The 25135-nt window shown below is 46.2% G+C and overlaps 1 protein-coding gene across 1 annotated transcript in view; it reads right to left on the reverse strand.

The window, feature by feature from the left end:
- Positions 1-22625, reverse strand: part of LOC126293507 (homeotic protein ultrabithorax-like) — a 747590-nt gene extending 724965 nt beyond the window's left edge. The window contains exon 1 of the mRNA XM_049986758.1: positions 20230-22625. Coding sequence (XP_049842715.1) covers positions 20230-21034 — 805 coding nt within the window. The 5' untranslated portion in view covers positions 21035-22625. The remainder of the gene's footprint in view (positions 1-20229) is intronic.
- Positions 22626-25135: the final 2510 nt, after the last annotated feature.

The following is a 25135-nucleotide window of genomic DNA, read 5'->3' on the forward strand; positions in this document are numbered from 1 at the left end:
CTCACAGCTTTTACACAACCCACCGTGCATGTGCCATCTAGTAACAAAGTAACGTACTAAACAGCTACACACTAGCAAATGTGAGGAGTAGCGAAGAAATGAGTGAGTGGGAGCAAGACTGCAGTTAAATGTGATTAGGGCTCTTAGCGCTCCCACAATTGCATGGGTAGAGTGAGTAACTAATGAGGAAGCACTGAATCGAACGAAAGAGAGAAAAAGAATTTATGCGACAACTTGACTAAAAGAATACATCGGATGATGTGATTTATCCACGGAGTCGTCACTTTGATAATGGAGAGAACGGTCGGCTTAAAATTTTAGAGGCACATCATGGAATGAATATAGTGAGCAGGTTCGGGTGGCTGCAGGTTGGTTAATTGTGCGAATATCAAAATGTTTCCACAGGATAGAGTAGCGTGGAGACCTGCATCAAATCAGTCTTTGGAATGAAGCCCACAGCAACGATAAGTGCCACTCGTTACTCCACAAAATTCTGATTTGCTCCAGCACATCTTGGAGACAAAGTGCTTTTTGAACTAGACCACAACGAAATATATTGCCCATCGCTTCCCTCTTGAAGCTGTAGTCCACCTGTAATAACGCCGACGTCGACGGCATGAGAGCCTATATACTCACTGCCACTTCCTTCTTTGTCAGAGAGCACCAGCCACGTCATTAAGGACCGTGGCGTTTCGGCCGGCACTTGTTAGCCGTCGTCAGGAGCGAGCGCGCAGGTGGCGGTTGTGCGCGCTTGTTGCCGCCTCCTTTATGCGACTGCCCCGGAATTAATGCGCGCCTCGCTACGCGTGTAGCAGACAGCGAACTGCAGTGCCGCCGCCTGTTGCACCCGACCCGACCACTGCGCTTAAACGCCCAGCCGGCAGTCCAGCATACAACTGCAAACACTGTGTGGCTCACTTGTACACCGAAGTAAAGCAGCGGAAGGTTCCAAACCAGCTCACTCTATCAGTTACTGACAGCGCACGACCCAGCCAAACTGGATAGTTTACCCAAGAGTAAGAGCTTCACAAACTGATCAAGTCAACAACACGTTCAGTCACGTCTGGCCCTTATTCAATCAGTTATTCGGCTTGTCATTCACTGATCCAATTGTTGGATGTCGCGCTAAATTCTGTCCAACTAGCGGCTTAGATGGTCAACGTACCGAGCTCGTTGGAGGGCCCTGGCCCTACTAATATTCTCAGTTGGGGAGGATCCGGTAGCCTTACTAGCCAAGGTAGGGTTTGGCAAACACCAAGATAAGCAGTGCCAACGACCTTGCCCAGTAGTAACACCGGTTCCCGTCAGATCACGGAAGTTAAGTGGTGTCGGGCTGGGCTAGCACTTGGGATGAGTGACCATTTGGTCTGCCGAGCGCTGTTGGCATGCGGGGTGCACTCAGCCCCTGTGAGGCAAAGTGAGGAGCTACTTGACTGGGAAGTAGTGGCTCACGTCTCTGATATACGGCCGGGAAAGCAGTGTGCTGACCATATGCCCCTCCATATCTGCATCCAGTGACGCCTATGGGCTGAGGATGACACGGTGGCCAGCCGATACCGTTGGGCCTTCGTGGCCTGTTCAGGAGGATTTATGACCAGCAGCAGAAACTGCGCGCAGGCATGATCTTGCTGAAACGTAGGCCCCGGATGGTTTGCCATGAAGGGTAACGAAACGGGGCGTACAACGGTGCTGTAGGAATGCCGTAGATGACAGACAGCTAAAGAGGTCCAGCTATGAAAAGAAATGGCACTCCAGGCTATCAGCCCTTGTTATCGGACCATACGGCGGGCCACAGTTATGTTGGTACTCCAACACTGTCCGGGATGTCACCAGTCTCATCTTGCCTGGTCATCGGGGTCCAGTTCGAAGTGGGACTCATCAATAAGACAGTTCGATTCCAGTCAATGAGAGTCCTGGTGAAGATGTGACTGGAGACGCCCTGGAGGGCAATGGGGTACGAACCTGACTCTCACCCGACATATGGGCCGACAACCGACAGTTATGGTCTGGTGTGCCATTTCTTTTGATAGCAGGACCCATTTGGTTGTCATCCGCGGCACCCTTACTCACATCGACGATATTATACATCTCGTTTTTATGCCCTTTATTGCAATCCATTCTGGGTTTAAATTTCAGCAGGATAATACCCTCCCAGAGACGGGGAGAGTTTGTACTGCCGGACTTCGTGCTTGCCAAACCCTACCTAGGCCAGAAATGTCGCCGAATTTCTCACCAGTTGAGAATATTTGGAGCATCATGGTCAGGACATTCCAACCAGGATTCTGACGATCAGACGATTCAATTGGACATAAGTTGGCACAAAATCACTCAAGAGTACATCCAACAATTCCGTGAATCAGTGCTAAGCCGAATAACTGCTTGAATAAGGGCCAGAGGGTGGACCAGTTTGTGTAGCTCTTTCTTTTGAGTAAATCATTCAGTTTTCCTGATATTGTCCATTTTTTCCAAAGGGAAAGATCCGAGGTTCGAGTCCCGGTGTGACAAACAGTTTTAATGTGCCAGGAGGTTTCATATCATTGCACAATCCGCTACAGACTAAAAATTAATTCTGCATACAGTACCACAGGCTGTGGCAAAGCCATGTCTACGTAATGTCCTCTCTGTAAAAAGTACCAGTCCCGTAAGGATTCCAGATCCGGCACACAGTTTGAACATGCTGGGAGGTTTCAACTACTAGAGTAATAATGCGTAAACAACGGTTGAGCCCAGTACGGATAGATGGTGTCTGTACGTGGCTGTCACGACGTGTGTGTTTAGCTTGTGACGTCAAGACAAAACAGTACACATTTGTGCGTAGTTATTACGAATTAGTTTTGTGTGAAATTATAAACTGGAGTCGCGCGGCAACGCGTTAAGCTTGGCATCGATTCTGGTGTCATTGTGAAGAACATTACTAGCACCGCAAAGTCAGACAGTAAAAACATTCACCGGATTATAAATAAAAATCGGAAGTAGAAATAATGAAAGATGGCATCTCATATTACTCGTAAATATGGTCGGAATTACAGAAAACGGAAGTCAGAGAAAGCTACAGCAGCGTCGGAAAGGAAACGAAAAAAAAACCAAACAATGAAGTTGCCGGTTCCAAGCATATATTCTAATGTGTACGAAAAATGGAGAACCAAAAGCAAAGTGCACGGATTAAAAGTAAAGAGTTGGATGTAGTCTTTCACCCCTACTGTTCAATCTCGATGTGGAAGAAGCAATGAAGGAAATAAAAGGTTGTGAGTAAGATTAAAATTTAGGATGAAAGGATATGGATGATAAGATTCGCTGATTCATTTCTGTCTTCAGTGAATGTGAAGAAGTAGCGCAAGATCTGAAGAATGAAATGAAGAACACGATAGTGACCACAGATTATAGATTGAGAGCAAATCGAAGAATGACGACACTTATGAGAAATAGCTATAAATTTCATGTCGAAATTAGGGACCACGAAGTAGTCGAAGTTCAGGAATTCCGGTAGCTCCGGAGAAAAATACCACATGGCAGGTGGAGCAGGGGGGGCATGAAAAAAAGATTAGCATAGGCAAAGAGGGAATTTCTGGACAAGAGAAATCTGCTAGTATCAAACGTCAGAGGAAGTAATATCTGAGAATGTACGCTGCGAACACAGAATTGTATTGTAGTGAATCATCGACAGTGGGAAAACTGAAAAATGAGTCTGAGATGTGATCTGCAAACGGGGGTTGATAGTTAGCCGGACAGATACGGAATGAGGAAATTTTCCGCAAAATCAGAGAGAAGAGCAAGATGATAAGAGTTACAGGTTGCTACAGAAGAATATTGACAATTTGATAGACAGATAAGGCAAGGAGTGAGGAAGTTCTCCGCAGGGTCGGTGAACAAACTAATGTATGGGAAACACTAAAAAATAGAAGGGACAGAACGACAAGTCATGTATAAAGATATCGGGGAATAACTTCCATGGAACTACAGGAAGCAGTAGATGGTAAAAATCGAAAATGAAACAGAGACTGGAATATATTCAATAAATATTTGAGGACGTACAGTGCAAGAGCTACCATAAGTAGAAAGGGGATGAAGAAGTAAGGGGGGAAGATGTGCAGGGCCGCACCAAGCCACTTGAAAGAGTGATGAAAAGAAAGTGCAGCTTCTTAAACGGGTATTTATTATGACGGTGTTCCAGCAGCACTTTCCTTCATGGTGACTCACCAGGGTGGTCAGTTTATTCGCAGGTGGCCAGCAGATTAATAGCCCGACTCCAGACATTACAGACTCTAGGCGCGGTAAACAGTTTACGGAAAAGGCCGTAGTTTGCAGAATGAAATACTGCTCATTTACCAGAAAAGACTGTACGAAACCATGACCCAAATTCTGAAAACTAAGGCCTCTGAGAAAAGCGTGACACATTTCATTTTTGTTTTAAACTTCTACCCTGGATACATTACAGCGGTCGGAGACAAAATGCAAAAGCACAGCTTCATTTGGACGAGGAAACGAATAATATCGAACTTTGTCGTTTCTTCTAGTCTTTGTCAGCCATCTCTGGCGTAAGGTCTTGTAGGGCAAAATGTGTGCAATCAATAACTTTGCATTTGATAGTCTTTTCATAACATGACATATAATGTGAAACTGCTTTAGCATATCGCCGTAAGTCATCCAGCAAACAATTCCCCCCCCCCCCCCCCGCCCCCCGATTGATGTTGATGTCACTGAAACTAGTCACTCGTTTCGAACATTCTCTGCTCAAACATACAGTTTTACAGCGATGAGCGGATTGGTAGCTACGTCGTATGTGAGATTCGAGCAGTCCTCTTTTTTTTTTTTTGAATGCAGAGAACTCGACAGAAATCCATATTTCGCCGTCAAGTTGGTAACGTTTACGGAGACGAGATAAACACAGTGTCAGCAACCTGTAGGAGGCTGCCAGTTATTAGTTACGAGAATAGGAAAAGTCAGAGTGGAGAGACTATGTGGGGGCGTCACAAGTGACTAAGGACCTGAAGGAAAGATTTACTGGGACGATTATAGACATCAGACATTTCACGGTGAAGACACAAGAAGGTGACGAAGTGAAAGTAACTGCCATCAACTGGTTGTGGTTGATCGCTGTAAATTTAATCTGCAGTTATTCAGCCATTGAGGAAATTAGGTAAGAAAAAATGCGCTTGCACGAAATGAACAATTATTAGAGACATCACAACGCCGCTCCCAATATTTGCGGCTGTTTCTCTCTGGTGTATAAGCATTTGCATCGTAATTACAAAGAATACATGAGTTAGACGATGGGCTTTTGTCATTAGCGGAGCGTTCCGTGCCATAGAATTTCTTATAGAAACAAATGTACATCGGCATAGACGTTATTCGCTGATAGTGATTTTTTTCCTTTCTATTCGTTGTGCTGGTGATGGAGAATAAATTCTGTTCTGACCTAGCGCCAGAAACAGAATTTGGCTTCGCTAAGACGAGAATTTCATATATATTTTATACATCGAATTCCCCTGTTAGTCAATTTTTCTCATGATGTCTTTTCTATCTAGAAGCCCTTTCTCTGTAACAATGTCATCTTCCCTACGTTCCCATCATTAAGTATAAGTTGTAATTGTGACAACTGTAGTAGATGAAAATGTGGTTTTAGGGCATCGTTTCCATATGAGTGAATTTAGAGACGCATTTGTGTTTAAGATAAGGAACAGAGACACTTATGATCAATAAAATACAGCCTTCCAGAAGTATCCCGTGCAAGCTTTTTGAAAGTAATCCATGGAATCGTTGTTCACGGAATTCGTACTGAAGCGCTGTTTAGGCAGTGGGTGTGACAGGAAAGTCTCTTCACACATTTATCTATTTTTCAGACACCTCAGGTGCGATGTCATCACTTTCACTTTGCGAACTTATTGCCCACGAGTTCTACTAACAAATAAAAAATAAATTGAAAACTGACATTTTCGGTCAATTTCTCGAAAATACCATCGTAAGGTAATGTTGAAGATAAGAGAGATTAGGGCACGTTCAGAGGCATATCGAGAGTCATGCCTCGTTTAATATGCGAATGGAATGGGGAAGGAAATTGATAATATTGGGAAGATGTACTCTCTGGTCATGCAATGTGCAGTGGTTTGCGGAGTATACATACTGAAGAGCCAAAACATTATGACCACCTGCGTAATAACTTTTAGTTCCATCTTTGGAACGCAATACGTCACCGATTCTGGATTCGACAGTGTGTTGGTAGGTTTGTGGATGTACGTCGCACCAGATGTCCACGCGCAAGTCATGCAATTTTCTTAAACAATGGACAGCTGATTTGTGTACGCTGTGATGGCGCCTGATAGCGTTCGTGGCCAAGACATCAACGTGAGTAGCATGGTTCTGATTGTGAGACACAGATCGTTATCTTGCTGGAAGATGACATCTCCGGCGGGCAAGACCTCAAGCACGGAAGTGTGTAGATGTGACACAGCTGTCAGCGTGTCTTCGATTACTACCACAGGTCCCATGCGAGCGTAGCAGAATGTCACCCATGGCATAATACTGTTACCACCAGCCTGCGTCCATGGCCCTCCACAAGTTTCGAGCCGCCGCTAGCCTAGATGACGGCGTTTGTGGAGACGACCATCGACCTGATGATTCATCTGATGAGGCAGCACGTTTCCATCCACAGCACAATCCCGACGATCCCGTGGGCACTGCATTCGTAACTGAAGATGTCGTTGGACCAACATGTTAACACTCAGGGGTCTCCTGTTATGGAGCCCCATATTCTACAGTGTGCCATGAACGGTGTGTTCCGAAATACTTGTGCGTGCACCAGCACTGTGCTCTTTCTGCAGAGATGCCAGAGAGTGCCACCCATCCTGCTTTACAGAGCAGGCAAGCCTCCAAATGACAGGTTCTGTGAAGAGTCGTGGACCTCCAACCATTTATCGTCAAGTGGTAGTTTCACTGTCGTTCTACCACTTAGCATAGATGCTCACTACAGCAGCAACAAAACATTCGACCAGCTTCACCAGCTTTGCCGTTTCAGTGATATTCGTTCACAGGTTCTGGGTAATAATAATATCACCTTTGTCGAAGTTGCTTGTGTCAGCAGATTTCCCCATTTGCGGTCGGTGTCGTTGATGTAATGATTCCCCATCCGCCTTTCATCCATTTATATATCTTCTTTACCGTGTTACGAGCTGCCACCAAGCGACATCACATCTCGAGAGGGGGGCGGGAGGGCAGTGGTCATAATGTTTCGGCTCGTCACTGTATACTGTATGTAGAAGTAGCGGCGTGGAGGGAAGATACACAGACCGAAGGCCTGAAGCAGGTGGGTCGGGAAAGAGCAGCTGGTGTTTGTTTTGGCGGGACCGCGCGCTTTGGAGTTTCTCCGTACAGACACAGTTGCGCCTCGCGGGCTCCGCGGCGCGTGCCAGCCACGTGTCCTCTCGAATGCCGCGCGGATACACACGTGCAAAATCTGCCCGTCCTCTGCCTGTGTACAACACACTTAAGACGTATTCGACAAATCTACGGGGTGTTACCAACTAAATTTACCCCTAACAATCCCAACTACAGTGCATGGTTCGCTTCCGTATGACAGCAATCTCCACTGACGCCTGCAGATTACATTCAACTCCCTACTCCATTTCCACATCTTTTCAGCTACTTTGGACACTGTAATATCTGTGCAGTGCCAACGGCCTTGCAGCAGTCATAACACCGCTACTCTTCAGATCACCGAAGTTAAGCGCTTGGATGGGTGGCCATTCGGTCTGCCGAGCGCTGTTGGCAAACGGGGTGCACTCAGCCCTTGTGAGGCAAACTGAGGAGCTACTTGATTGAGAAGTAGCGGCTCCGGTCTCGGAAACTGACATACGGCCGGGAGAGCGGTGTGCTGACCACATGCCCCTCCATATTCGCATCCAGTGACGCCTGTGGGCTGAGGACGAGACGCCGGCCGGTCTGTACCGATGGGCTTTCCAAGGCCTGCTAGGACGGGGTTTATTTTTTAGTAACTGTGCAGTGTGCACGTACTCCATATCCATAGTTTCTTCTCTTTAACATTCTCGTCCGAAGGGAGAACCACATTACAAATCGTATAATTTTTTCGCGGGTTGGTTATTTGCTTTCCACAAAATTTTTTCCTGTGTCTAACTGTGTCACGTCATAAGCGTAATAACGTTTCGACAGCTAATACGCCAGGCCTTCATCAGGATGACCATGTGGCCAACTACAATATTTCTATTGTTACTCCATTTTGCAAATATATTTGGGAATGAAGCTTTTTTAAAAATTTTCCTATTCGTGACGTCGTTTCAAAAGTCCCAGCAGTGAAAACTGATAATCTTTTATTCTCTGAGCCTAAAAAAGTCTGCTGAAGGTGTGTCTACTATCTTTCCAAGTCACTATTGGACAAATTTAACTGAAAGACTTTGCATAATTAATATTGTCTACTTCATACAGACCATCACCATCAGAAGATCAACGATAACTCTGTTCCAGTTGCAGTCTAAACCTGTACTAAGTCTTTCGCGAAGCTGAATCTCTTTCACATCTACTGGTCAGAAGCCCAATATAGTGTGTTCTTTTCTTTCCAAGGCGATATAGGTGTCTAACATCGTTTCGTTGGTAAATACAGTGTACCTTGTTAGACCGTTCACGCCGATCTTCTTTCGTCGTATAAGAGGATAGAAGCGTTTCCTTCATCATGAATGATGATGAAATGATGATGACAACACAAACACCCAGTCATCTCGAGGCAGGTGAAAATCCGTGACACCGTCAGGAATCGAAGCCGGGACCCCGTGCTCGGGAAGGGAGAACGCGAACGCGAGACCACGATCTGCGGTCTTCTCTACTCATAGCAGAGCTGTCCTCGCTAAATCTGTGCCAGAAAATTAAATTATCGACAACCAACAGAAGCATTTTACAAGAATATACCGCCTCCCATATCAATATCTGCCCTCGCTCGGTGTCTTGTGGATGGTAAGACACGATGAGCCAGTGAGCCGTATGTTGACAATTGCAATTTCAATGAGAGCAAACCATACTCCGCCGCTAACTGGCGAAATATTTTCGTCTTTTTTACAGGCTGTTTGCGTAGCACACATCAAGATTGTGTCTTTGTGGGAAGTGCTAACTGTATTGGTAGATTGATTTGAAGCAACAATAAAGTTGAAAATAAAACTGTGATATTCTTCCACTTCTACAAGTTTAATTTTTTGACACGATGTCGTCATCCCGAACACAAACAATTCTTAAGTATTTAAACGGAAAGATATTTTCCAAGGGCTGCTGAAGCAATATTTGAGTGTGAGTATTGAGTGACTGAAAGAAAGCAGGAAGATACCTCTGTCAGAAAGCTGGTACGCATTCTAAAATCATCCCTGCAGCATACAAGCAATTTAACCAGTGTGTTATTCCGCATGGAACGATTGTTTTTCAGCTCCACTTTCCCAGCTTAGTATTAGAGAGAAAAAAGTGGCTCTGAGCACTGTGGGACTTAACTTCTGAGGTCATCAGCCCCCTAGAACTTAGAACTACTTAAACCGAACTAACCTAAGGACATCACACACATCCATGCCCGAGGCAAGATTCGAACCTCCGACCGCAGCGGTCGCACGGTTCCAGACTGAAGCGCCTAGAACCGCTCGGCCACACTGGCCGTCATTCGAGAGAGAGAGAGAGAGAGAGAGAGAGAGAGAGAGAGAGAGAGAGAGAGAGAGAGAGAAAGGGCAGATACCTTTCATTTCGCTTCGAAGCAGCAATTTCATCCAACAAGTCAGTCAAGGTAGCGTGATTATCCTTGGTAATTTTCGAGTACCTCTAAATTACTTTCGCACAACACCTGCTTAAGGAATTTTGGTTAACTTGCGGTCGCCGCAACGAAGAAACAAATGATAGCGACGCCTTCGGAAGGTCGTACACTAATAGTGAAAAGGTTTTTTAGATCCCGTGTACGCATCGAATTAATCATGTAGTGATCGACTACGTAAGGGGACCGACGTAATGACACGTTCTGGTGAGATACCAAGCAATTCGTATCCGTGACTATTCGAAAACGCCTGCCGGTAGCTGATACGGTGCTAAAAGTGTTCTCGCAAGTTATGTTGTCTTAAAAGGCAGGCTTTTTAGCCCTGATAACAGTAATAACAGGACGATAGTAGTCTCCTTCTACAAACCTGTGTAATTTAAAAAGGTATTATCCAGTGCGGCAGATAATAGAAAAAAATTGCTAGTGTACTTCGGTTAATATAGAAAGTACAAACGGATCTGTTTAATCAGATAGAGCCTACATGTAGCAGTGTAAATTTATTCACACACTTTCTGTTTTCAGATTATTTTGTTAAGTACTCTGTTAGTTTCACAAATGACGGCTCGTCTCCACGTGTTTGACGTATACATAGGAGTCCCTTATAGCGAACTGAGATTCCGCTACGGGTCACCAAAACTTTTCGACGTGGCTACACTTCTGATTCTTACAGTTACAACTATTACATCTTGTTTCTTATTTTTTTCGTACAGTTCTGACGTTTTTACGGGTATGGACATGAAGCATGTCGCCAGTGCAAATGTACAGCGTAACGAGTTAGCGCAGAAACAACGTCATGCAGTGTAATGAGTTCAGGAAGAAGACCATAGGAAGAGTCTGATTGATTTTCATTAAGAAACGTAAAATATGTTTCATAAACAGTTACTGTATCAATTAAAAAGCGTGTAATTCACATGTTAATTATATACGCGCGTGCAGTCATCAACTTCGTTAGGTAATCTCTTCACAGGTGCAGTGTATGAGAATTCTTCAATATGTTCCATGTACGATCACCGTAATTAAAAAGCTGATCAGTGATTCGTTGTATTTAAGATACACGTCACGTTCCTTTTCGATTTGGGACGAACGTTAAACTGACAATAACAAAAAAGAACGCGCAAAAAAAACACAATTTGCTTTTTTTATCGGGAAATATTTAATGCAACGCTGTTCTTTCCTACAGGCGCGTTGAGCCAATTTATTTAGTAAGTAATAAGTTGATCGGTTGGATGATTTGGGGGAGGCGACCAAACAGCGAGCCTAGGCGCAGATAGCTATTCTCCAGCAGAAGGAGGTTCTTACTCATTGGTCTGAAAATGACCATAGTAGTGGTCGAAACCGGTCACCGTAATAAATAAATTGTGATCAAGACTGTTTTTGATAGTAACCCAATTTAGTCACTCTCAGAAATGATTATGATGAAATGATGAGGGCCATCAGTTCCCGAGCAGAGAAAATCGCCAACCCGGCCGGGAAACGAACCCGGGACCCCGTGGATGTAGATCTAGAAGTTTATTTTCGATGCACGCTTTTGTCTCGATTTAGTGGGCGGAAAACAGACATTTGTTTCAACACGTCACTATTTTGTTAGAACCTAATATTTTTCAAGTACGCTATCTACGCTGATTGAACATACATATGGGAGATGACGTCTACAAAATTATTTTGTTACAGGTGCGATAGGACGTTTTCTGGAATTGCCGATGGTCACCAATGTTCCGGCAGCACAGTGTGCTTCCTCCTGGTGCAGCGGTTACAGGGAGCGTCCAACGTTGGCACAAAAATTTCGTAATAACAAAAGTGTGAGGAATGGAACTGTAACATCAGACTTTGCATTAAATTTTAATTTTGTTGAAAAAAATTAATAAGATCATCTATTGTTAATGCTTCGAAAGAGTGCTACCCCCTTAAGGTGTTGATTCAAATGGCTCTGAGCACTATGGGACTTAACTTCTGAGGTCATCAGTCCCCTAGAACTTAGAACTACTTAAATCTAAGGACATCACACACATCCATGCCCGAGGCAGGATTCGAACCTGCGACCGTAGCGGTCGCGCGGTTCCAGACTGTAGCGCCAAGAACCGCTCAGCCACCTGGCCGGCAAGGTGTTGGTATTCCTCCGGTGTCCCTTGTAGCGGCTACAGGCGTCCACATTTGCGCAGATCGTCCCCCAGCAGGACGGCAGAGGCAGGTGGTGGGTGGTGGGAGGGGTCGGAGGGGGTGGGGGAGAGGAGGCTAAATGACGACTGAGGCTGCCCCCGGGTGGCGACGCGCGCGCGTGGCGAAGTGATGTGTGCGGCCGCTTTATCTGGCCTCACACGACAGGTGCGTCCGACTGCCGCGCCGGTGCGTGTCTTCAGCCACGCGCCGTTTGTCTGCGGCGCCGGCGGCGCTGCCGCGAGGAGCGACGGAGGTTCTGCAAACTAGGAACGCACGTCCCCCTCGCTGCCTCGAGTTTCAGGAGTGCGTCTTGTTAGCGCTGCTACAGGGCTCCGAGCTCCACTGCTTAGCATCGCTGGTTTCTCAACAAAGGATATCTGTGTCTGTCGCCTGGTCGTCGCGCCTCGCTCGTTTAGGCAAAAGCAGGGCTGGCTCCCATCTCCAGTACGGGAAATACAGTACACAAGTCTCCGAATGCTCAAAGCCACCGACCGACCGCCGTGTCATCCTATGCAGGCTGGCACCATCGAGTACGAATACGGAGGGGGGCGCGCTGTAAGCAAAAGCAGGTCTCTCCCGGGCCGTTGTCAGTTTTCGTGACTTGGAGCCACTACTGCGCGGTCAAATAGCTCCTCAGTCGGCATCACGAGTCTCTCTACGCCGAGAGGCCGACACTGCAGTGGATGGTCACCCATCCAACTTCCAGCCACACCCGATGTCACTTCGGTGATCTGACGGGAACCATTGAAACACGAGATAAAAGCAGTTGAAATACGATAATACACAGAAGACAAGTTCACGTGATTCACCGACGGATGGCGCAAGCACTCTGGCCCTTTATTCTCAGGAAGCTCAAAAAATGATTCAAATGGCTCTGAGCACTATGGGACTTAACATCTGAGGTCATCAGTCACCTAGAACTTAGAACTACTTAAACCTAACTAACCTAAGGACATGACACACATCCATGCCCGAGGCAGGATTCGAACCTGCGACTGTAGCGGTCGCGCGGTTCCAGACTGTAGCGCCTAGAACCGCTCGGCTACCTCGGCCGGCTATTCTCACGAAGTAATGAGTGCAACCGACAGGTGATGTCCAACTGATTCCACATTTCTAGATTTCCAGAAGGCTTTTCGCACCACTTCTCACAAGCGACTTCTAATGAAAACGATTTCCTATGGAGTATCGTCCGAGCTGTGCGAGTGCGTTCGTAATTTCCTGTCAAAAAGATCGCCGTTTTTAGTAACTGACCGAGAGTCACTGCGTGAAACTTATTTCATGTCTGGCGTTCTTCAAGAATTCTGACAGGCTCTCTCCTCTTCTTAATCTACATAGATGATTTATGGGACAATCTGGGCAGCCCTTTTAGATTATTTACAGGTGTTGCTGTTACCGTCTAAGAAACTCGTCAGAAAATCAAAATCAATAGTAAAATGATTTCGACAAAATATCTGTATGGTGCGAAAAATGGCGTTGGATCCTGGACAATAAAAAGTACGAGGTGCTTCAACAGAAATGAGTTAAATTTGAAGGTTCTCCATTCAACTAAATTCTAGAGATAACGATTACGAACAATTTAAATTGGAACCATTACAAAGAAGGTGTCGTGCGATAGATGGACCAAAGAGCGCGTTTTATTCCTACAGCACTTAGACATTGTAACATGTCTTATGAAGAGCCTGCCTACACTACACTTCTCCGTCTTGTTCTGGAGCGCTGCTACCCTTGTATCCTTAATGACAGAGTACACTGAAATAGTTTGAAGAAAGACCGGTCGTTTTGTATTATCACGATATAAGTGAGGGAGTGCCACTGATATGATATGAGACTTAGGGTAGGAAATATTAAAAACAAACATGATTTTTCGTTGTGGCAGCTATTTGCGAGAAATTTCAGTCACCAACTTTCTCCACTGAATGTGAATATATTTTGTTGACTCCCGCGTACATGGGGAGAAACGAGCATCGTAATAAAATGAGAGGAATCAGAGATTGCATTGGGAAGATGAAGTGTTTGGTTTTTCCACGTGCTATTCGATAGTGGAACGTTAGAGGAATATCCTAAAAGCGCGTCTACCATCACTTAAGCGTTCATTGCAGAGTATTTATGTAGATGCAGATGTAGACCATGTAAGACGGGATATATGTTACGAAGGAAATAGTGGAACTGACTGAGTTGTTCTTTTTGGGAATAGTCATTTCTAACGATAATAGTTCCTTCAAAGAAATTAGAAATCTGGCGTTTTCCTGTGTCAGTTACGAAGGTGCTGCGAAAGAGGTAATAGCGACCATGTTCAGCAAATGAAAAAATTTTCTTCCAGCTACCTCAGGATCTGAAGAATGTCCCCTTACCTCGACAGCCTCCATGAAGTGATTCTTAGCGACTCTGGCTCTCAGTTTGTTCTCCGATAAGTATAATTTTATTAGCACTGGAGCGGAATGGTCTGCACTTTTGCCAGTAATGTGGGCACGGATGAGCGTCGTGAGAGGAACGAATCAGTTCCTCCAATAAATAAATAAAAGAAAAACAGATAGAACAAAGATAAAACTTATATGTCGTACAATGAGGTGAAAATAGACATAAAAAATCCTTTGAAGACGAAATATTGGCCCATATTGCCGGATGTAAACCTAGGAAAGACTTCAGTGGATATCTGACGAAGATATATGGATAACAGATCATGAGAATAGAAGCAGACGAACAAAGAAGTAGTCGCCCAGTTAAGGCTTGGTATTTAGAATAATGGTGATGATGGAATGGTTGTAATGGGGTTCGAGCGAAAACGATGTGCCGTTTGAAGAACGAAGCGGCAACATTCACACCCTGGACGCTGAATTGGCGTCATTCAGAAAAGCATGCTCACTGATTATGAACCACAAATTTCCCTCTCTTTACTTCCACCCTCTTTCGTCGCAGGGGGCATTTCCTGGCTCTGGAAGAGTGACTCTTTCTTTACATTCTACCCAATAATTCTTACTCGATAGTGACTACACAGTAGTAAATTTTAATAACGTAACGACGAACTCCATGTCTGTCACAAACTTTTTTTTTCTTATTCCATTTTTTAAGTTGTTTTTCTTACCATCGTACTGCATTCGTTTTCTGGGTATTTGAGATTACGCACAATGACTTTTACCACCTTGAGGGATCCCCTCCAGACGATGACGTTCTTAAATGACTCTGAACACGAATTCTGGCTTCAACTTCAGGAGTAGTGGTTACGACATTCTGGTGAGACAAAGAAAAAGCAGTAGCACTTAACACTAGACGCTACTCAACATGATACAGATATAAAACAAAGGGGTTTTCCTGCGACATTACGAATAGGTTCTTGCTACTGCAGCTTGTTTCCTGAATTCCTGTGAAAGAGCGCGAGCTCGTGTCTTAGACACAAAAGCAAGTTAACAAAGTGTTTGACAACAAGCGTAATTTTTATACATGTAACTACTTCCTACAATGCAGCTGATTTCATCATAATTCAAATTTGCAACAAATTACCGAATTCCTAACTTTTTTAATGATAACAACCACAGGCTTCTGTGTCAGCCCAAAAAAACACACACACAAAACTTCTTTTTCCAGAGGGATCTTTGTAATAAGCTTTACATACTTCTCTAGCAACTAAAATACACATGTTGCACGTTAACCAAAAATTTCCGTCATTCGTAAGTATATGTGTTCGCAATTAATGTGGAAAGCAGTAATGGTATTTCTTCATACTGCACATTTCTCGTGAACTAAAGGTTGTAGGCTAAATTAAATATTGCAGTTACAAATTTCGTCAACAGTCTAGATAACTATATTTTCTTGATTATTAACCACAAGTGTTCAAGTGGGAATCATCGTCCTTACTACTTCAGCTTGCTTCTGAGGGAACTTCACTGAGGTGCTAACGAGATCAGGACGCTTGTTTCCAACGCTGAAGAACGCAATCCAGCCCACATTGTAATTATCTGAAGTCTTGACGCTGAAGCTTTCCATTGTACATTTTCTACTAACAAAGAAACACACAGCGGATTTTTTAAGTACTAAAGCTAGTTATGATTCCTTTTCCAACTTTGTGTGTATAAGTGAATACTTAGCAAATGAACTTCCCCCGACCAGTGGTGGTTAACTCGCGTTTTCTGTTCACCAACTTTTCTCCTCCCTGTCCAGTTGCGGCAGTATGAGGGAAGTGTAGAAGATACCAGGGTGTTAGGACCACTATGCCAACACCCTGAGTGGAGGAAAAAACTTAGTGTACATTTGCCAATTTACAACCATCCACAACCTTCTAATTTCTTTATATGGTATTACTATTTCGCTGTGACAGAATAAACCTGATAGTATCATTATTTCCAGAAGGTAAATTAAAAAAATATTTAGCTGCCCTCCACCCCCCCCCCCCTTCCCAAGTATTTCAGAAATGTTTGTTACATAGTCGCCAATCTACGAACGTGTGTATCATGACGTATGCATTCTCAGTGGGTGGGGATGACGGAAGCTACGCTTGCATTTGACATTTGTGGCACCTGTATTCCAGATTAGCAACTACAGTGCTATTTGCGCAGAAGACGTCAGAACCTTCATATCTAGGGTACCTAAAATCTAATGCTCACTTGTTACTCAAAATATAGGGGAAGAAATCGTTTCTTACATGATATCGGCAAAATGCAGTTCATTCGAGAGTAGAATGTCTAACCAAAATACTCCCTATAAACCGACAGGGAGTTATCACCAGAATACAGCAATTTTTATTGTTTATTTATTTTTATTTTTTTCCCCCCGAAACTGTCATGCCCCGAACTTCTAGACCACTGACGATGATATGTTAGCGTTCTCTGGAGCATTCCTCATCAGGGTGCAGGTTTCGAACTTAGTGATTTCGCTGAATCTTTCAACACACGCCAAAATTCTCTCGTAAAACCGTGCCACCACTACGTTATTTCTCTCCTTTAACGTTGTCTCACGGAGATCAAGTGACTGTCGCTATGACTAGATCTGTTAACGCTAAAACCACGTGAATGAGCGCAACACACATTCTCGATCTCGAACTTGCGTTCACGTTATTACTTCCTGAACGGCGAGCGACAAATATAGAAAAGTTAACACCCGAAATGTTACACTGAAGATAACTTTGTACAGCAGTTGGTGTTTCTTGTACAGCACGTTAGGCCAAACTTCGTAAGAGTGAAATTTAACTTTAAAACACTCATACAGAAATGTGTTGAAAGATTTTCGGAAGAATGTTTCCATTCGTTTTATGCAGGACTGATTATTTTTTTCTTCCAAAAACATTAATTTCTTATTTAGGACGCACAGAGGAAAGTCTAGAAAAAGGAAGGAGATATAAAACATACAAACCAGCGCCGAATGCTTCGTCACTTGTTTTTGCTATCTGTAAACCCACAAGCTCGGTATAGTTTGCATAAACACGTTTCCGCTTGTCTTGTATATTGTGATTTCGTACGCTAAACAGGTGGACGGCTGCTTTTGCGCGATTACTTGACCATGCACACAACACTGTGCCGTGACAAAAGGTGGTCCTTTCCAACCTTTTACTTAAATTTCATTCTTCGTCGTTTTTCTGTGACGAATAGGATACAGTATTACAAAAGAACATTTATATTGAGGTAATACCAGGAAAATTCCTCCGCTTGGACATTTGTAGAAATTTCAAAAACCGACTGTTGCGTGAATGAAGATGCTTGTTTCTGTCCGATAAGACTCGGCGGGTCGTTGAGGGTGACACTAACAACAGAACCACTGTTCTTATCATCGCTGGAACCAAATTAGTACAATCGTCCGTTCTCCCTTCTCAATATAACGACTCTCATGCGGGAACGGTCATTTAGGGCTCACGGAACGCAATTTAGACTCGCCACTGAAGACGTAGAGACCGCTTTTGTGACTCCTCAGCGTAGTGTTTGTTTCTGCCGACTGGTGTGCCGCCATTCGACATCAGAATAACACACACGCAGCACCACAGACGTATACGAGACACTGGCAGTTGTGTTTAAATGTTTGCCGAGAACATTACTTATCACGTGGCGTCTTAGACAGCTAAACATGCCGGGCACGTTCTTAGACTAGAGAGAGAGCGTGCACGCTTCTCTAAGCCAGCGGTTTTCTCGAATAAGGCAGACACTAATTACTTCCACTATTAGGCTAACCTCTGTGCATTACTGCCAGCGGAGCTAGTTAGGTAAGAATTCAAAGACAGCTCCGTGCCTCAGCGCAAAGGTACATCTCTGGGAAACGTCGCCGAGTTGGGTGACACACACACACACACACACACACACACACACACACACACACACACACACACACACACACAATGACTGCGAGTAATAATGTTGACACGGCTCAGCTCGATGATATCTCGCACGCAATGATACGAATGTGGGACTAGCAACACACGCTGATGACACGAATTTCGTGAAATGTTTTAATTTCATTCAACTGTGTGTTACGTATTACCCTGTAGGGTACTTCTGCGCATTCGACAGCGATGGTGTTAACCTAAAAATGTTTGCGTACTTTGTTTGAGCAGCTTTTCAAGGATTTCGTGATTCTGATTGTCATTCGCACAAGATTTGTGATGCATAATAGAGATTCATTCGTAACGAACTGCGACATTCTGTCAATAATAATAATAATAGCGGCTTACATAGCTCTTCCTCCTCCATCGTACAGAACCTTGTGTACTAAATTGTAAATTGTGTTTTCATTACGTATCCAAAAGAAATGAAAAAAAAATGTAGCGATTCCCAGCAGCTCTGCAAATGTTATGTGATTACCTTTCCTTGCAGTAGTTCAGAAGCTTTAGCTCATCCTAATACTTGTACGCGCATGTAGAATTTCTTATGATTTTTTTTTAGGCGGTAAGAAAAGACAGAAATGGATTTAATCAATATTCTGTGAATAAATATTTATCGGTATTCTTCTCATTTGACGTTCGTTTGTGCACTTTCAACAACCTAGTCTATCGTCACCACTGTCGTTCTTATATGCCATGAGCTACTTTTGTCAATTGTTGGTCGAATGATTTAACGGAGAGGAAAGGGTGTGTCGTCGAAAGTCTGAGCGGACGAACAAATCTGTCGCACCAAGAAAAACAAGAAAAAATTATCCAAGAACATTTGGCGCGGAAAACTACCTTCTCATAATGTTATGTGATCTACGCACGTCGTGACGTTTTCGAGGTGGTGACTTCGGCTTTGACCGGCACTTGAGGGCCCGTGGAAAACAAAACCGAATATTTACACAGTGTCTGATGCTGTTTTCTAGCCGAAATGTTTACCTCAGCAGGTGTTTCCGTCACGAGAATTGCCATGAAGTGTTCACTGGACGTAAAATGATTTCTACAAGATTTAGTGATAAGACAAACGGGCCAAAGCCTAGGAGGCGCAGACGCAGAACTTTTGGGAGAAATTACAACTGCGATGCAGCGACATTCTGTGAGCAGGCAACTTCGGCTTTGATTGTCCCCACAATATTTACGACAGTAGGTGTGGCGGTAGATAACTTTCATTTCTTCTTTTCCGTAAAGAAGCTATGACTCGCAGACAGAAAGTTTTGTTTAAATAACATTGTCATCGCTGAGATAGAAGCGTATTTTTGAGAACTTGGCAATTATTATTTTTATGGGGGTTAAAAAAGGTACGCAACATTGGGAAAAAATATATGCCCAGTGGTTAAATCGCAGAAAAAGAAATTCCGGTACTGTGATCTGTTGTTTTTAAAATTTACACTTCTTAAAACGTTACTTTAACACTCTTCTGCGTATTTTAAAAGTGTGTATACAACAATTGCTTTACATCTCTTCAGCCACAGGGAAAATGCTATTGTACCACCTCTCAAACTCTGCGGTTCTGATTTAATTTCGTCGGAGATACCTGTATGGTATACCGGTGCATACCGTCATAAATTAAGCACTGCATACACCTGACTGGCAAGTACGTTGATGTTTAAATAACGCGGTTTTGGGACAAGAAGGTGTCTGCGTTGCAGTCATGGGGTTTTATTTAACTGCCTCGTACAGTTGTTAGTTTTAGGCGAAAAGACACGGGATAACGTATACTAACAAGGTTTGGTGATGAAGAAACGCAGTTGGAAATGCAAAGTGACCTGACGCAGTATGTTTGTGAGCAGAGAACTTTGGTGCCATGGGAATGAAGGGTTTACATCGACAGATGTGGCGCACGAGATTTCAGGGGAAGTAAATTTGCACTTTGTAACGGATTTACCGCCAAGGTTTCGTGATAAGGGTGGGTCCAGGAAGGAGGCGGCGGCGTGCGACTCACCTGCTATGGCCATCCACGGGTAGAAGGTGTGGTTGGTCGGCTGCTGGTGCACCACGGCCGGCTGCGCGACGGAGCTGTTGATGGAGCATTGGTTCCAGGAGCCGAGCGTCCCGCCCCCGGGAGCCGATGCCCTGCCGCCGGACGCCGCCCCCGGAGAGGCGGCGGGGTCTCCGCCGACGAGTCCCGCGTAGCCCGCCGCCGCGCCGCCCCCGGCGACGCGCGAGTCGGGCGTGCAGGCGGCGGGCCGCACGGGGGCGCCCACGAGCCCTCCGCCCCCGGCGCCGCCGCCCGCGCCGCCCCCGCCTCCACCGCCGCCGCCCGCGCCGCCGCCGCTCTGCCACACGTCCTTGGCGGCGGCGACGACGGCCGCGTAGCCGTTTTGGTGGCCGCCGCCCCCGGCGCCGCTGACGGGCGTCGTCGCCTCCGACTTGCTGCAGTCGGGCTTGCCCGCGCTGTAGTTGGCCACCGCCTGCGGGTCGCCGGCGCCCGCCGCCGCCCCCGCCGCCCCCGCGCCGCCGCCGGCGCCGTACAGCTTGCACGTGGCGGCGGCGATGCTGGCGTCGTAGGGCGAGTCCTGCGGCGGGCGCGCCGCCTGGTGCAGCCCGTGGTGGTGGTGGTGGTGGTGCTGTGAGGACGTGTACGGCGACATGCCCAGCCCGAGCGGGAAGCTGCGGTAGGCGGCGGCGGCGGCGGCGGCCGCCGTCTGGTCGTGGTGGTGGCCGGGCCCTCCGCCCCCGGCCGCCCCCGACGCCGCCTGGTGGTGGTGCGCCCCGTAGAAGCCCGACTGCTCGAAGTACGAGTTCATCGTGGCGAAGTCCGTCGCGGATCTGTCGGGCTCGGCGACTGCGGGGAGCGAAACGAAGTCGCTCCTCGGCGGTCTGCCTTGGTACAGTGAGAAAATTTTTCCGGCTCGCGCGAACCCCGAGTCAGTGACCTCCCCTCCTCGTCAGCGCCGATCCCCGAAGAGCTGGCGCGCCTTCAGGGCTCCCTCCGGTAGCTTCTGGCTTCCCGGCTGCCGGAGACACTCATACAATTCTCACTGGGCGTCTTCTCTGTGCGCCGTTCACGCCGTCATCGAGACGACACTGTGCAGTCCGTGGGCCCCTTCTTGCCGCTGAGAGACTTCTGCCCGGAAGGGGGTGTGGCTGGCCGCTCTGACGCACACACCGCACCGCGATACACGTTCGCGTCTCAGTTCCAAATCAAACACCAGAGCTCACCACCAAATTTACAGCAACTCTTCCACGGTGCCACAGAATTTCTGCCGCAACTGGACACGAATCCAAAAGCACAGTTTTCGAAACCGACGTCAACAATATTGCTCCTCAGTACTCAGTCACTCGCCGCGAGCGGAATAAAAGCAGTGGTAACCGACTGTCACAGCAGTCGAGAGCTGGGCTCGTGGCGACACATCGTGGCACTGTTTACACCTCGTGACAAGTCCTCGCCGAAGCAGTTCGCGATCGGCAACATCTGCCAAAGAGAGCAAGACGCTTCCACAGCGGAAGGGGGGAAAAACAAAAAAGAAAACGACGGTCGTAATCAGTGCAAATGTCTCCCTCTTCTTTCTCTCTTGTCTCTATTCTGTTTTCTCTACTTAAGAGCGATACAGGAAAAATAAACACTTTGTCACACGGCTGAGACTTCACTGGCAGTTCGAAACGCGTGCAGTCGTGTAGAGTGGCGGTAGAATTCACACAGCTTCAACCAGTTTCCATCACAGCCAGTAGTCACCGACGCCGCGAATAAACCGTGGAGTCTCGGCCAATTTCGCAAAGCAGCTTCCCTCCAACTCGCAATCAGTTGTCTGAAGAGTCCGTGGCTTGTATTTCAATTATTATGACACGAATAAAAAAAATGAGGAATAACTACCGTAATAACAGTGACTATTAATGTAGACACACCTCTTTATAGTCCATAACGACGTGATAATTGCGGTAATTACGACGTATTGCGGCCAAGACAGCGTAAAAGTTTATGCAGTAGTAATAATGGCAGTATTTTATTGTTATTGTTTGTTATTATTGCTCAGGGACATCAAAAATGCAAGTGTCCTCGTTTTATAACAGCTTCCGCGATTCACAACTGTGGTACAGGTCCACTGAGGAGGTCGTGCTACTGTGCTCTGTCGGCAAGTAGCGTCGCTATGGACCTGACGTTTTAGAACACGTAAAATCGTCACTGTTTTTTATTATTATTGTTGTTATTTTCGCCTCCTCTGCAACGATGTGGGCGGAGGAGGGACTGAGTTGGCTGTGCTGTCTCGCCGGCAGCAGTCGGAGGTGCCCGGAATGGGAGCGTCGACGCCGTCGTCGTCGACGCCGTCGGTGAGCGCGACCGCTTCGCTTCCTGTTGCGACTGCACAGCACACAGCACTGCGATGGCGTTCGCCTGGCACGCGCGCACGCACAAGACTGAACCGGCGCGGCGCCGGCGGTGAGGCATAACCCGCCCCTGCCGCCCCTATCTGCCCCCCACCGCCGCCGCTATCACGCCGGTAGCCGGCGGCAGCCCCTCCTACCCCGCTGCACCCCGCCGGGCCGTACCTTCCTCCCCCCTCTCCCCCCACCGCCGGCAGCGACAGGCGCCACTCCATCCCCACCACGCCGGCAACCTCCGCGTCTCCGGCGCGCGCGCTGCGTTCGCGTGCTGGGCTGTCCGTCCGTCCGCTTCGCTACCTGCCGGCGTATCACCCCCTGTGTGGGGGTGTACGTCTGCGTCTGTGTGCGTTTGTGTCTGTGTCAATCTATCTCCGTCCCTCACTGTGTTGGTGACGTACTGTGTGAGACAAGTGTTGACAGGCCGGCTCTGAGATGTGTGGTCCGTTCCTTATCGCTCCCGCTTCTGTGACAAATTTCGGCGGGTCGTGAGCAGCTGCAGTCTGTACAGTCCGGCGGCAGCTACTGAAGGTCCCCGGTTGGATTCGTACCGGGGGCGGTAATTTTCACCTGTGTTGAGAACTGTGCAGTCGGTAGGTACACGCTTTTCTTCAGGTGGGAAGTTGTCATCTACGCAGCACTAAATCGTATTTGTTTAACAGGGGGTAGTTTCGGTCCTAAGCCCATCCTCAGGCATCAGGATATTTTTCTTTTCAAGTACGAGAGGAAGAGCAATCTCTCGCTGTCTTCGTGAGGTACTGCTAGATGTTCTTGCGCGCGCGCCCGTGTGTCATATATTTGTTTAACAGGGCGTGGTTTCGGTCCTAAGCCCATCCTCAGGCACCAGAATATTTTTCTTTTCAAGTACGAGAGGAACAGCAATCTCTCGCTGCCTTCGTGAGGTACTGCTAGATGTTCTTGGGCGCGCGCCTACACAGGGGCATCACATCTAGCAGTACCTCACGAAGGCAGCGAGAGATTGCTGTTCCTCTCGTACTTCAAAAGAAAAATATTCTGGTGCCTGAGGACGGGCTTAGGACCGAAACTACCCCCTATTAGACAAATATATGATTTATTGCTCCGTGTGCATGTGACAGGTGTTGACATGTGGGCTCTGACATGTGTGCCAGCTCCTTATCGCAACTGCTTATGGGACAAATTTCGGTTGACGGGTGCAGTACTGTCTGTCGTCCGTCTATAGAGTCCGGTGGCGACGTTCGCGCTTCTCGTGCCCCTGGTTCGAGTCGGCGTAGGAACAATAATCTTCGTTTGTAGTGAGAATCGTCCGATCGGTAGGTACAGGTGGCAGTAAGGCTCTTGTGGGGAAGAACGAGAACCACTCTAGTGTGACAGGCAGATTTTAAAGTTGTAACGATAACAAAAATCGCAAAAAGGAAAATTTGAAGGGCGGAAATGTCAGACTTGTTAAAATGTTCTGGGCTACTATGTCTGGTCGGATCTATCACTTATTGAAAGCCAACGTTCTTAGAAAATATCTTCAAACGGGGATCTAGCTTTATCGGACGTCCGACAGTCTCCCTAGTTAGCTACTGACGTCTCTGACTCTGTCAGACGTCGGGATGTGTATCGGACGTTCTTAAAAGTTACAATTCCCTCTGAAGATGTCCTCCGCAAATGGGGACGAAACGTTGTATTTCAATAAAAAAATTCATCTAACCACGACACACTATACAGAAAATTTGATTAAATCTCACGAACATAACTTAACAAAAAATTATTTATTATTGTTACTATTATTATTACTAGTATGACGCGCGGGATTACCCCAGCGGTCTTGGGCGCTGCAGTCATGGACTATGCTGCTGGTCCCGGCGGAGGTTCGAGTCCTCCCTCGGGCATGGGAGTGTGTGTTTGTCCTTAGGATAATTTAGGTTAAGTAGTGTGTAAGCTTAGGGACTGATGACCTTAGCAGTTAAGTCCCATAAGATTTCACACACATTTGAACATTACTAGTATTATTGGTGGTGGTCTTCAAGACATGATCCATAAAGTCACCTTTCGATACATGACATGCTACATATTATAGTGAGCAACGGCTATCATAGTAAATAAGAAACATAACTACACACACATACACAAATCCGCTCGCGTGAGCGTTCATTACTCACATTCCTATCATACGATAAATATTGAAAACATTCTCGGACTTGTTGCTACGTCGGGTCTAGATAAAACCTACGGCTTTCGACGATTACCATCTTCGCCTCCGTCAACTGCTCCTGACGATGTCAGTGATAGTAATAATCGAAAGCTCGAGTTTTTACCAAGAACAGTTACAACAAGAAGTCCGAAACAATATTTTATATAAGGGTGTCGTCGCGAAAAACTTCGTTCTCATATAATAGAATATTTACGTTAATTTGTAGATGCATTAACTAAATTATAATGCGTTCAGCCGCTAGGAAAGTTTTCGTATGGGTATACAGTGACACGTAATTCGTAGAGTCTTTTTTTCTTGTGGGATGTGATCGACCTCGAAGCGCTTAGAGCAGTTTCATTACATGAAA

This window comes from Schistocerca gregaria, chromosome 10 (genome assembly GCF_023897955.1).
Source record: "Schistocerca gregaria isolate iqSchGreg1 chromosome 10, iqSchGreg1.2, whole genome shotgun sequence".
In the NCBI taxonomy this organism is placed as follows: Eukaryota; Metazoa; Arthropoda; class Insecta; order Orthoptera; family Acrididae; genus Schistocerca; species Schistocerca gregaria.